The sequence below is a fragment of the Tyto alba genome, unplaced genomic scaffold, assembly GCF_018691265.1.
Source record: "Tyto alba isolate M040663 unplaced genomic scaffold, T.alba_DEE_v4.0 Super-Scaffold_27, whole genome shotgun sequence".
Lineage (NCBI taxonomy): Eukaryota > Metazoa > Chordata > Aves > Strigiformes > Tytonidae > Tyto > Tyto alba.
This window is the reverse complement of record NW_024881301.1, coordinates 21342771-21356425: the sequence shown is the minus strand read 5'-3', so window position 1 is coordinate 21356425 and position 13655 is coordinate 21342771. Positions and strand designations below refer to the sequence as shown.

Genomic DNA, 13655 nt, shown 5'->3' with positions numbered 1-13655 from the left:
CTGCTGTGTGACACCACCAATTCTTCCTTGAATTTTTTTCATGACAAAGCTTGCTGTCTTGCTTTGGTCTCTTAAGTTTGGTCTCTTTGGTCTCTTGAGTTTACATGCCCTAAGTTTGTACTCCTGTGTTCTGTAGTGTGGTTGACAGACTTTATTCATGTATCTTCTTTGTGGTTATTAATAAGGGGACATAAGAGACAGCTTACAATTTGGAAGCATGTGATGTTTCAGAGTTCAGAAACAGTAATTTTCATGGACAGATTGTATAGCAGCGTTTTCAAAATGTAAGTCAGAATTTCTAAATTGTACAAAGGTAATTTCTCCAAAACATCACACAAAATCATCTGAATGAGCATGTGCTTGAATAAAGCAATATCTGTCCTTTAAAAATTATGGGCATACTACATTTCTCTTTTTTTTTTCCTTCTTCAACTCTTTCCAGCAATATTTAATATTGCATCAGTCACTTCGTATCCATCTCTGAACAGTTGACTGCATATGCAATTTATATCTGCATTGTTGCAAGCTTGCATATACATTTCTTGAGTACCGAAGTAAAACATTTTGAAAACCATGGGTTATTTTTTTATTTAGTAATAATATACATATTTCAAACTCCATCTCACAGGTTCTGTTTTCTTCAGTCTTTTCTAGCTAGGGAATGAAATACTTTGACTTCTGTCAATTTAAGTGCTGAAGCTGTTGACTTATCTCTGGGCCCAATCTAGCACCAGGTAGCTAATTGGCAGATTTGTTTCAGAAGTAGATAAGTACTTTAAACTTTAAATAGAAGTAGATAAAGTAACTTTAAACAGTTAAGTACATGAGTTGGTTAAAGACTTTAAGATGGCTGTTCCTAAGCACTCTCTAGCTCACTTACCTTTGCTCTATAAAGAGAAATATTTGTGCACTATCTTCTGATCTCTTGGTTCACTAAGTCAACAATGTAAAATGTCAATAGAAAGAAAATGAAATAGGAGGAAAGGTGGAAACTTACAAGTCTGTCTTGGTTTTTAAGATCTCTCTCTTATTTAAATGTCTTCTCTAGCCCTCCATTTTAAGTCCTCTAGTCAGATTAAAGCAGATTTAAAAAAAATAAAATCAAATCTGTGTTTCCTGAGACTGTTTCCCCTCAATATTTTGCAAAACCACATATACATAGCAAAGACAGCAACACCTTCTGGGTTAATGATTCTGTATTCATTAAGAATGTAATGTGTCTGTAATTGAGGAGTTTGAAGAATGTTTATGGTTATAACTATGGAAGACCTAATCTGAAGAAATGCTTGTTTCACAGAGTGCTGAATCCAAGGTGGAAGAAGCAGCTAAAGAGAGTCCAAAAGCAGCCAGACTAACACAGCAGTCTTCAGAGGATAATGAAGTATTTGGTGAGTTACTCAGACAACTAGAAAATGTTATTTGACCTGTTAGTTCAGAAAAGATAATTCCCACAAAATTCCTTTTGATCTGCTTAACGTTTGTGTATAACATTTGAGTGTGGGCCATACAGTTCCACAGAGACTTGGAAAGGTGGAGAAAAGGACCAAGAAGAAAACAAAGAAGGATCACAGATCCAAAATAAATAATCTCTGAAGAAAGATTTGCAGTTGGTTACCACAGAGAAGAAAGGTTGAATCCAAGTCTTCAACAAAATTAAAGATGTGTACAGTAAGAGGGAAAATAAACTCTTCTTTGTCCACGATGGATATGACAAGCAGCGAGAAATTGTGGAAAGAAAGATTTGATTAAATGCTAGGGAGGGGAATCCTAAAGTGAACACTAAAACATTGGGATGCATCATCTGGAGAGGTTGGAGATTCATCATTCTGGGCCTCTAAAAACAGATTAGACAAGTAGCTGTCTAAACTGGTGTAATGTAGTTATCTTGTGGCAGAAAGATAGACTAGATGACCTTTGGGAATACTTGGAGGTCTAGGTTTTAGATGAGCTCCTCTTGATAGTTTTCTGTGAATCCCCTCTGCTTCCCTTGTAGTTTTTGCTGGCAGCTTTATTATTGTGTCCTAAACCTCTATTTAGCCTTTTCTTTTGCATTAAGATTTAGAAAAGAGTCAGGGAAACCTTATTGTTCTAACTTTATGTTGATTTTATGCTAATAGAACTCAAATAAAAAAGCAGTAATCTAACATTAATGCAGGAGAGAGGTGAGGGCAAGGCTGAAAGTTTATCAATTGGTGTAATATTTAGCTCCATTATGTTCTGGAGTGGAAATGCAAGATCTGCAGAAGTCATTTGGGTTTTATTAAGGCTGACTAGCTTGAAAATTTTTGGATAAGTCAAATATTTTTGAATACAGTAAGGCATATTTTCCTTTCAAGGTACAAAAGGAATGGAGCATGAGTAATTAAATCTTACTATATATGGAAACAATGCTTGTGACCATTTAAACTGGTTTTGTTTAAAATCAGCTTTCCTCAATGACATAATGTAGTATGAGTGGCACGTGTGAATTCCTGGTATGAATGCTTCCAACACTGATCATATCATGCCAGTGTGTGAGGAATCCACAAGTGGACTAAGCTAAGTTTCAGCTTTATTAATTAATTGATGAGGCCATTGCCTCATTTTCCCTACATCTGCTCCACCAGTTATTTACAATAGACCCAGCGTTACTGGATGTAGAGCCCCATGGCACCGTGTAATGTGCATCTCAACCTGTGTCCTTTCTCAATTCAGATCTCTGGTTTTCTCTGTGTGAGAACAATGGAACAGCAAAGCAAGGAGACCTCTATCTGCCTCTTTCTACTAGCAAAATCTCAGGCTTTTTAACCTTCTCTCTGTTCTGGTCACTAACCCCATATACCAGTGAACTAAACCAGTAGTTAGTTAAGCCTGTGGTCCATATGGGGACTGTGAAGTTAAAAACGGAACTTAAAAACCATGAAGTTCACTGTTGGCAGGCTTAAACTCACCATCCAGTGATCCATACCCTCACTACAAATTATTTTACTAATTTAAGAAAGTAGCCATGCAGTGTATTACATGTTCTTAAAGCTAATGATTACTAACAAATTGTGAAATATTTCCATGTTCCAAATCTGTGAACTGAACTGCTTATCTAAGCTAAATCAATGCTCAACCTTTGATAACTTGGCACTACAAGGGGGAAAATGTCTTTCCAAATCCAAAAATCAACCCCTTTACCAGTTTACAAATGAAAGTCTGGTTTGTCTGTTGTTTTTAAGATTAGATCAAAATGGAGGAAAAAAAAAAAATAAAAGAGGTGTTATGGTGCAAATGGAGTCTGTAATCTTCTTTTTCACCTTGATCAAGTGAGCAAATCAAAGTGGACTGAAGGTGCAAATGAAATCACTTTAGTGTGAGACTCCCTGAGAATCATGAGGAAAATTTTGGCAGATACAATTTTTATGACTCTGAGAATGACACTGTTGTAGATACCTGTCTTTCCCTGCAGTTCTGGGCAATTTCTTAAGATGTTCGAATCCATCTCATAGGCGATAAATGATAAGCTTGAAATAGTTTTCCCTAGTTGGGTTATTTGTTGTCCTGTGATTTAATTTATTAGGTTACAGACCCTCCTCAGTTATTCTCCCTCTGGCTTGATCTATTTCAAGCTATCCCTCATTTCTTTCTTTTTTTTTTTCCCCTAGTGGTGTTAATTACAACACGCATCAAGTATGCGCTAGGAGTTGGTTAATTTATAGCTTCAGCTTTGACTAGAATCCCTCTTCTGAAGAATTTTTAAATAGCCTCCAGTCTCCTTGAGCCGGTGCAGCACAGCCTTCCCTTTTCACATCGATCGCTGTCTTCTGTGCCTTATTTAATTATTTCCACAAAGATCGCTTTCCCCAGCTTTCGCTGGACAATGCCACCCCCTACAGAAAGGTTAGCACAGGCAGCAGAGACATCAATTCCTGCCTGACGCAGCCACTGAGCCCCCTTCAGAAGGGAGGGAGCAGCACCCCTTGACGGCTGCCTGCCTTTTCTGTGGGGGTGGGTGGGTGGGTGTGAGGGGAGCGGGGTGCCCCGGGGAGCCCCGGCTGTCCCTCGTCTCTGGGCCACCCGGTGGCAGCAACCGCCAGTCCCCGGCAGCCGCCAGCGTGACGGGACCCCCCGGTCAAAGGCTCTTCAGCAAAGGAGACAGAGGTCTCTTGCTCGGCTCTTGTCTCTCCCCTCTCCAAGTTCAGTGCTGTTTTAGGATTTGTCGGGAGCGGGGAACCGTCTGTCCTGTGGGCAGCATGGGATAGATGCAGTTGCTAGAGTCTGTTACACAGAAGATGTCTGAGGGAGCTGTGCTCTTTGAATACAGCAATATTTCTTTGGGAAATCCTTCCTTCCAGAGTAAGTGTGGTTTCTGCAGTCCCTATCAGTTAGGTACAGTTTTGGAGGCAAGCATATATATTACTAATTGAAAATAGTGTGGTGTGGAAGAACCGAGTGTGGATATCACTGTTGAGTCTGCTAGACTTGTAGTACATGCAAGCAAGGATTGATCCACTACTGTGGATGGCCACTTGTGAGTGCACATGAATGTCTTAGTTTTCTTCCTCTTCTTTTTCTTCATATGAGTTGGATTTGGGAATTAACATTCTGGAGGATTTTTTAGCATTCCTCTTTAATACTTATTTTTATGTTGGAGTATAGCTGAAACGTCCTTACCAACAAGGAAGCCGCACTGTACTAGCTGCTTTACAAAACAAGTCAGGTATGTCTTGTATTTCAGAGAGCTAATTCTCAAAGGCGATAAGCTTTTTATACAACAGGATAGAATGGAAAAATGGAGCAGAAGGGTAAGGATATGGAAAAGAAATCTAGTCTGTACAGTAATGGTATGTGTAACTATGAAATTCTGAATTAACAAGAGTTAGTGTTGTTTGTCCTTTGAAAGGATTTGCTTGTGACACCCAACAGAGTTCTGTTGTCTGATATATACTGAATATTCATCTGTGATGTGGAACTAGAATGTCTTGCTTGCTACAAACTTCTGTTGAACTTGCACGTAGTCAGCATGGTCTCTGTTGCAACCAGTATGTAGACAGAAAAAGATCCTGAGTGACATCTCTGTCCAAGCAGGAGAAGAAAACTGCTGGGTAGAGTGCTGTGCATTTAAAGAAATGGATCAGGAGTTGACTGCTGGCCTTACTTCCAGAGATTGTTTTCAGAAGTTTATTAGGTCCCTTGCTACTCTGCAACTATGAGGCAAAAGCAGGAGGGCAAACTGCGTGTCATTCTGACTGCTGGGAGGATTGGACCTTCCTTTGGTGCAATCCCATATTGCATTAACTTGGAAAAGGACAAATACAGATTGTTATTGATTTTTTTTTTTTTTTCCTCCCCATACTGTTGAACTAGCATAAGTAAGGAAAAATTCTCCATGGGGGAACTATAATGTGGTGACAGCATATTCCCCTTTCTGATAGCAATGAAAAGTCAAATTGTACAGTAAGTCTTGATCTTCTCAAACAAGGAAGTTTCATTTCTATCTACTAGATCAGATCAAAAATTGTATCTGTGGGTGTGGCGGTGCTTCTTCATGGCTTAGGGCTTTCCAGTGATGTGTGCTGTGTGGCTGGAGTTGTACTAGGGTGTGTTGGGGTTTTCTGTTCTTGTTCAGGTTTGGTGGGTTTTTTTATGTGTTCTGTTTCTATAAAAAAGGCAAAATGAACACTGCTTTTTTTTTTTTTTTTTTTTTTTTTTTTGTAAAAGGAAATATTGGAATTGTAGAGCTTTTTTTATTTTTTTCTTTTCACTTAAGCAAGAGGTAAGCTCTGTTTCAGTCATGGCAAAGTGACACTGAATGCAGCACCATCTGTCATTCTGCCATTTCTAATTGCAGTACTGGGTACATCCTGAGGTATCTTTTTGTGTGCAGAGCTTGGAGGTATAGCTAGAAACCATACATTCAGCACAATTCCACGGCAACCCTGACTGACCCTGATTCATTGCTTATGCTGACACCTGCTGCTGAGTCCTATGCAGAATGTCCTGTGGATAGTGGTATGACCCCACGCAGGTTGATGAACTTCTAGCTCCATGAGATTTCCAACTGTAATGGTTTGACAGATGTCGTCATGCTTAACGTTGGCCTCCCTTAACATGGCAGGACAAGGGTAGTTTCTGCAGTCCCACTGCATCCACTCCGAGGATACTAGGTTTTTGAGGGGTTTTTGTTCAGTTGGGGATTTAGTGGTGGTATATAAAGCCTGTTCTCCAAAAATAGTCAAGAAACGTTGATATCTTACAAATTAACAGTGGTCGTACAGAATACACTCATAAAGTAGGAATATATGTGATTGTGTGTTATATCTGTATGGATTTCACTCTTTTTTTGTATCCATTTTTGCTTTTTGCTTTTCATTTAAAAAGGGAGGGAGAAGAATGCAAAAGGAGGAACTGGAAGGCATTTAGCATCTCCTGGCTGCACAGTGCCTTTACCAGGAGGTGATGTGGTCAGGAGCTTGCCGAAAGCTGAGGGTTATTGCAGTTCAGTGACCTTCTCACTGGGAAGCTTCTCTCTTTGTAAACACAATCAATTGTGGGACACAAGCTATGACTTTAATGCAAAATAATGGCAAGCTTACACAAAAAGATCAATCTGGTGAGACAGCAAATTGTCCTAAAATAGATGTTATTACCACAGTGCAGTTATTGCCTCTTGCATGACAGGTAAATGAGGGAATTTACTCTCCTGTAGTTTTTCATTATAAGCTAAGTAATGATTCTGTTTTTCCGACTGTCCACACGTTTCCACTTTCCTTCACAATCTCTTTCCTTTTCCCAGTTTCTTGGCCTGTCTGCTTCCATCTGGAGATCACTGGTTTATCAAAATTACAACAGCAAGACTAGATTAACTTTCTGAGATGGAAAGAATAGACTTACATTTTAATTAAAAAATGGTTGGCAATTTTTGTGCAGTTGTAGGATCTCAGAGGTACTATGCCCACCTAAAGCTTCCTCCCCTCCCCAGGAAAGGGATGAAACTCTGTTCTTGCAAGATCTTACATATTATAAAATGCTTTATGTAAACTATGTGTAGTTTACATATGGACAAGAGATGCTTGAAGACTAGAGAACTGCTGGGGTGGAAAGAGACCCACAGGATTTTAGAAGCAGCAGCTGGCCAACTAATGGCAATTTTTGTTATTTTAGGGTTTGAAGCTTTTTCTAAAATACAGATATTTGCATTTTCTATGTTAATTCTGTGGTTGGTTTCATTACGGCTCATTTTTGTGGATTTTTCTTCTTAACAATAGCATTCACACATTTTTTTCTGGCAGCCATCTGATGCTTTAAACAGTAACTCTTGGACATGTAACTAGTTAATATGCCTTTAATATACTGCTCTGCAGTAGCATCTAAACCTTTAAGATTGCTTTTAGCATGGTGCTGATGTTTGCCACAACATTAGTGCACAAGCACTTAAGGGCATTTTAACAAGTCTGATCTGGTATGATTTTTCTTCTTTCCCTGTCTGTACCATGTGCAAGCTACATGCACAACAGAGGTTTGGGTTTTTCTTCTTTCATAAGGACTGGAGCTGTTACTAGATTCGCTAGTGTAGATGTGGACCTGAGCCAGTGATTCCTGCTGCATTTTTAGCAGTGCATGGCTAGTGGGTTGTGCTCACTGTAATTAATCAGCACAGTAACAGTATAATAAATGACATTCATTATTTTAATGCTTGCTATACAGTGTACAGGATCTGCTGATTTTTTTTTCCCCTTGTTTATTCAGTAAGAGTGAGTCTGTATGGGAGGGAAGCACAATCGGTATTCACCATCCTATTGTTATCCAGAGCACACATTGTAGCTGATTGTAAAAATGAGGATGGCTAAGGGTGGTCTAATGGCTCGTGTTGCTGAATGGTGATATGAGGCCTTTGGCTAATTAGCTAGTCATGGAAAGAAGTTACTCCTTTCTCAGTGTATTTTGTTGTCTTTGTCCTGTTAGCAGACTGCAGCCCAAGGGACTATTCTGTTTTCACAGAAGAAACAGAGTCCTTAGTGTTCTCTGTCAGTGATCCTTATGAACCAGCCAGTTTGGTTAAGGCAGGATTTTATCTGTAAATGAATTAAAAGTGTTTCGGAAAGATCTTTATTTTGGGGAAAGTAGCTGGGATGTTGCTGTTGTCCCATTTCCAGTTTTGTTGAGGCTGAATAAATGCTCAGTTTGGGTCTGAGTGAAATAAGAAGCAAAATAGTCCTTCATGGGCCAACCATTCTTTTGCCATGTTAGCTAAAACAGATGTTGTCATTAAAGTTTAATTACGATGTAGCTCACTCTTTAATGCAATGTCTAGAAGAGAACCAGAGTGAGTATTTGTAAAATGTGTTAGGAGAGAATACAGAAACACCAGCTGAAATTGATAATTCTTTTGTGTCTTAAAAAAAATAAAATATGAAAGCCACTTACTTTGGCTTCCTGCATTATAAGAATTATGGAATTTCATTGGGTAATTCCCGGATCGAATCCATAATACCTAATTTGAGGCAGAATAATGTCCTATTGCAAGAATTGTATAAAACCAATGGATTCTCCTCAGGCTTCTAGTGGCCAGTTATCCTGGTTAGAAAGAGGCACTTCGTTGATGGTCTAGCCTGCATAATTACTCCTGATTTTGCAACCGGGCTCCATTAGGATTCCCATAGCACGTGTCATGAGAGAGAGATCCTAACCCAGTTTTTTTCTTATCTGAATGCAGAAGATAGAAACCAGTGGAAAAAGGGGATACAGAGGTAAGTGTCTTGCCCACATAAACACAGTACATCAGTATTAAGTTGGTGCTTCCCATCCAGTGTGCTGTCAATTGGGTGAAATTTCAATTCCTTGTCAGGATCAGATGGGCCTAAGAAATTCTGGCTTGGATTTCTTGGTAGTACTTCCCACTCACGCCCCCATTTAAGTCTCTTCATTGGCAATATTGTACTTAGCTCTATTGACTGTGGCAGAACTATAAAGATAGTGAGTCAGTCTTAAAAATCAAAAATGCATCAACCTGTCCTTCCAGCATTAAAGGGGTGGGCTGAAGTTTGAAAAGAGGTGTGGTTTTTCTTATGTTCAAGTTGTTGAAGAGCATGGAAGGGTGGGAGAGAGGCATTGTAGCTGCATCCTCTCATCCAGCAGGAGTTTTTCTGCAAAAATATCAAACTTGATGTGTACTGGCTCTGGAAAGGAAAGCCAAGCAGCAGTAAGCCCACTGTGAAAGGATTATGAAAGTAGAGAAGGACAACATATTGTAAACACTCCACACAACTGTTTTTGTGGTGACCCTAACAAAATATTTTTGGTTTTATGCTGAGTTAATCTAAATTGTACTTCAGCCTAATGTATGAATCCGCAAGACTAAAAATGAATCTAACAGTGGTGGAGAGTGAAAGCAAGAAGGAATGCAAAGCTGTTGAATGAGTGAATGAAAATTTGCAGGACTTGGCATCTGTTGGCTTCCCCTTGGTGCTTCCATCTCTGTACCCTGGAGGTCTGTGAAATGCCAGAGCTCCAGTACCATGCCAGGCAGCAAATCCAACCCATACGTGAAGCTATGGCTTTGTTATGCATTCCAAGTTCAAGAAGGCTGGCTGTGGTTTGGCTTAACTCCTTCACATGCATAGCTTGGTAGCATTTGTGCAATCGTTCAGTTTTATGGGTGTGACAGTGTCCCTTTAAGTGCTGACAAGGAGCCACAGAGCAGAAATTCACATCTGAGGTATCTATTTTTGATGAGGAAAATAGAATTGAAAAGGACTAGTATTTACTGGTGTGCACACACTGGTACTTTTACAGAAACATCCTGGTGGTGACAAGACTGCAGTCGCTTACAAGCCTTGCGAGGAGCAGGGAACAGCCATGATAATGCTGCTCTTTATTTTCAGTGCTGTTCAGAACAGGCTCCCTCTCCAGAGCCTTCCCTATGCTTCTCTTCCCTGTTGCCAATAAAAAGCTTGGCTTTCTCTAGGCCTTTTAATATTCTCACTTAATTAGAAGGAACCATTTTTCTACTGGGTAGAAAGTATCTCCATCAAAACAGGAATTTTAAATTAGTCTGAATGATCTCTAGTAGCTGTTAGCCGCTGTGAGGTTTGGGTTGTTTTTTTTTTTTTTTTTTCCTTTTTGATCCTTCCTGCAGTGGCATCTTAAAATTTCTGCAGTGCATGATGTTAACCATGGAAAGCTAACAATGTCCCTGTTAGTGCTGGCAAGGAGGGTTGAAGCAGAAATCAGCATTTTAAGGTCTAAACTCAGTTGTTTAAACAAACACATGTATGGATGCTATTGGAAAAATACTTCTAAATCTCTGTTTACCTCAAGTGACTTCAGTAGAAACTGGCTACAGATAAAAGAAAATCAGAAAAGTTCTCATTTCTGTTCTGAAAGATCTGTAATAGGATTTTCTGTTTAACCTTTGATTGTGGAAAAGTGATTGAATATGCTCTTGAAACAAAAGCGATAGGTTTTGGACACCCAAGCAAGACACCACACAATGTTACCATAAATCGACTTGGTTTCACTGAACTCAGTGGAGACAGAATGAAAATATTGATGCTTCTAAAATAGATACTTAACATTTGACAAACTGTTACTTCCTTGAAACAAGTGGGCTACACCGAATGTTTATCAGGACACGGTGACTCTATTTGCCTTGATTTATCTACGCAGGACCTCCTGCTCTTTCAGCCCAGTGACTCTACTGATTTCAGCAGAGCTGTGCAGTGGTTATGCCTGAGTTCCTGCCAAGGACGATGCTGATCTGAGGCCCGTGGTACGAGAAGCCCTCAGCTCGGCTGGCAGGCTTCAGGAAGCCATCCTCCACACCAGGCGCCCGGCGCGCCGCTGAGGCAGCTTCGGGCAGAAGGACGTTTCCATTTGCTTGTCTGCAGATGTCTTGCAACCCCAAGTCGAATGGGAGAACTAGGGAATTTTATTCTAGAACTGAAGGGCTAAGTTTTAAATGCAGTTCTGACATTTATTGTTGTGCGTGGACTGAATTCTTTGCAAAGCCTTTTCAGGCAGGATTAGTTCTAGAGGTGATACTTTTTTGCCTCCTGTTGCTTCACTTATTCATCAGGCCTAAAATGTTCCAGTGTTTCCTTTTTGCAAAGTAAGGTTCTGGCATGAGCATGACTTTCCCACATTAGTAGCATTATTGTTACCTTTTACTTCCTTCCAGGCTGTCCTTTGTTTTGTGTGTCATGCTCAGTCTTGTGTATAAACTGGCCGTCCTTAAAATGACCACAGGGCCATCCTGTTTGGGATCCAGATTTTATTGCTATGGTATTACTTTCCTTCTGTATTTGTCAACACAGGAAATCTATTACAAAATAGGATGAACTGGAAGACTTAAGAGGTGTGGGTACCAATTATACAGCAAGCCTAATTTCAGTCTGAATTCCCTACTCAGCATTAAATCTAAATTCTGAAAGTTTACTTATTTCAGTTTATTTGTCAAAATTTCTTGAAATAATTTTACTGCTCTTGTTCAAAATATACAATTCCAATATGAAGATCTGAAAGCAAATTTGCTTCAAGATCCATGCTGAAATAAAACCCTCAACCAAAAACTGTCAAGACCCCTGAAAAATGAAACCTTCCATCTTCTTTTTCCCCAAATTACCCTGCCCTTGCTGTGAGGGATCAGTGGCTGGCCAACATCATGGTGAACTGCACAGCCTGCAAAGGGACAATGATAAATGAAACTCAACAGAGGAACTTCCCTAGGTTTCAGCAGAATTAGGAATACGCTTTAATACTTTGAAATAACTATCCAGATTTGGACATAGATATTTTGGTGGATCTGGACTTAAAGTGAGAATCAGAAGATTGAGAAAAATAACTGTTTTCCTCTTTTTCCCTCTGTGACAAATCCCCCTGGGATCCAGCAGAGAGGTGTTGCCGCAGTTTCCATATGCCAGCAACAATAAATCTGGCTTCTGTTTCAAAATCGGTGCTCATCTGATTGTAGTAATTTGTATTTAGCAGCCTGTTTTCAGGATGTGGATTGAAGCGATCAATGGGATTGAACCTAATTAACAGGATTTTCTGAAATTGAGAAGCCCAGGAGGTGAGACCCTTAGATGCGTGGCATGCTTGAGATTTTTCTTCTTCCTTTTCAACGACTCTATTTTCATGGTGCGCATGATTTTTTTTCCTCTATTACTGAAGTACCATAATCCAAATGCAGATTCATTTCTAGCATTATTTCAGTTATTATTCATAGTGCAGGAGCACCTGGTTGAGGATTAGGACCTCACTAAGCCTGCTGATCTATAAACATAACGGGAAGACTGAGAGACAGTTGCTCTGAACCCATTACAGCTGATTCCCATTTCTCAGAGTAAGTACTTCCTCTGGCAGTCAAACTACTTTTGCATCAAGCAGTTTGTTGCTTTCTAACTGTAGTACAACAATCAAATTGCTCTGATATTTGCAGATGAACTGCAGTTTCATGATCGAGCCTGTGTTACTTGGGAAAACTCAGTAGCAGAATCACAGCAGCATGATTACTCTATTTAGAGGTGTGCTTCATTAGCACCCTCTCTGCATGCCATTTCTGCTCTGGACAGAGTTAGAGCTGCAATGTCTTTCTAGTTTCTGAGCTACGCTTTTCCCAGCCACTTTTTGTTTAATTTATGTGCTGATTACAAATGTCTCCTGCAGTGAAAATATAAGGCCTTTTCTAGTGCGTTTTCTTAGTTCTTGTGTAGAAGGACCCTTTTTTAGCTCTACCTAAAGTTAAGGTATCTGTTGTGGGAATTCTGAGTTTGAATGTTCTTGCAAGTTATTTTCAAGATTCCAATATAAAATAGGAAAAAGAAAACCTGTGGAGCTGCCCCCTCGAGAAAACAGAAGTGAATGTCTTGAAATCAGCATGTTACTCAAAATCACACGCTGCTTTGGCTGGGTATCATGACTCCCAACTTCTTTGTAATAAATTGCTACTGACATATACAAATAACTGACTTTTCTAGTCAACTCCCTGTGTTTTTTTTAGAGTATCATAACCATGTTCTTTATCAGGAATGAAGTGTGGGAAAAGGCCAAATATAAGCTAGTTTGACACAGGGAGCTATTTAAAATTAGAGCACTTTCTCCACCATCTATGTTAGTATGTTTATGTCGACATACTTGTGATGCAGCACTGCAACATAAAGACTTGTATTTTCAGGGCCAGATTCATAATTCAGATGTTCTGATTTAAATAAAAATATAACCCCTTTAACAGATTTCTTTAAATTGAGGAAGTATAGAAGTATTTGATCCTTATGATGGTTTTATTTAGGTGTTTTATTTGCTTTTTAAATTAGAGAATAAAAAGAAGTTCGATTTGGAGTTTCTCAGAATGTTGGAAAGGTGTAATTTTTTTTTTTTGACCTATGTTAAAAGAAAAAAATCTGCAAAATCAGGACATTTTCATCTGAGTGAAATATCCTAACATTTCTTTGTTATAGAACTTCTAACGAGGTCACATCTTTCTGAAAATTGCAATTTGCATCAAGTGTGTTTAAAATACTGCATTTATTTTAAGGATATTATTTATACACAAAAACAAGGAGTCATGCTAGTAATCAGTGTTTTCCTCGGGGAGGGGGAATTACAACTCAGATTAAGGGGAGGAATTTGATAAGGCATGTTTATGTCCTTTCATGCACTGTACGTGCATCTACTTAATTCCTAGTGGGGTT

The 13655-nt window shown here is 39.3% G+C and overlaps 1 protein-coding gene across 4 annotated transcripts in view; it reads left to right on the top strand.

Moving 5' to 3' along the window:
* The window catches only part of LOC104358255 (myelin basic protein), a 91229-nt gene that overhangs the window by 28655 nt on the left and 48919 nt on the right, over positions 1-13655 (top strand). For 2 of the 4 annotated variants that reach the window (XM_032991330.2, XM_032991329.2), the window contains exon 2: positions 1298-1388. In XM_032991330.2, coding sequence (XP_032847221.1) covers positions 1298-1388 — 91 coding nt within the window. Of the gene's footprint in view, positions 1-1297; positions 1389-4211; positions 4321-4741; positions 4770-13655 lie in introns of those variants that run through there. The other 2 variants (XM_032991331.2, XM_032991332.2) reach the window with 2 other exon arrangements.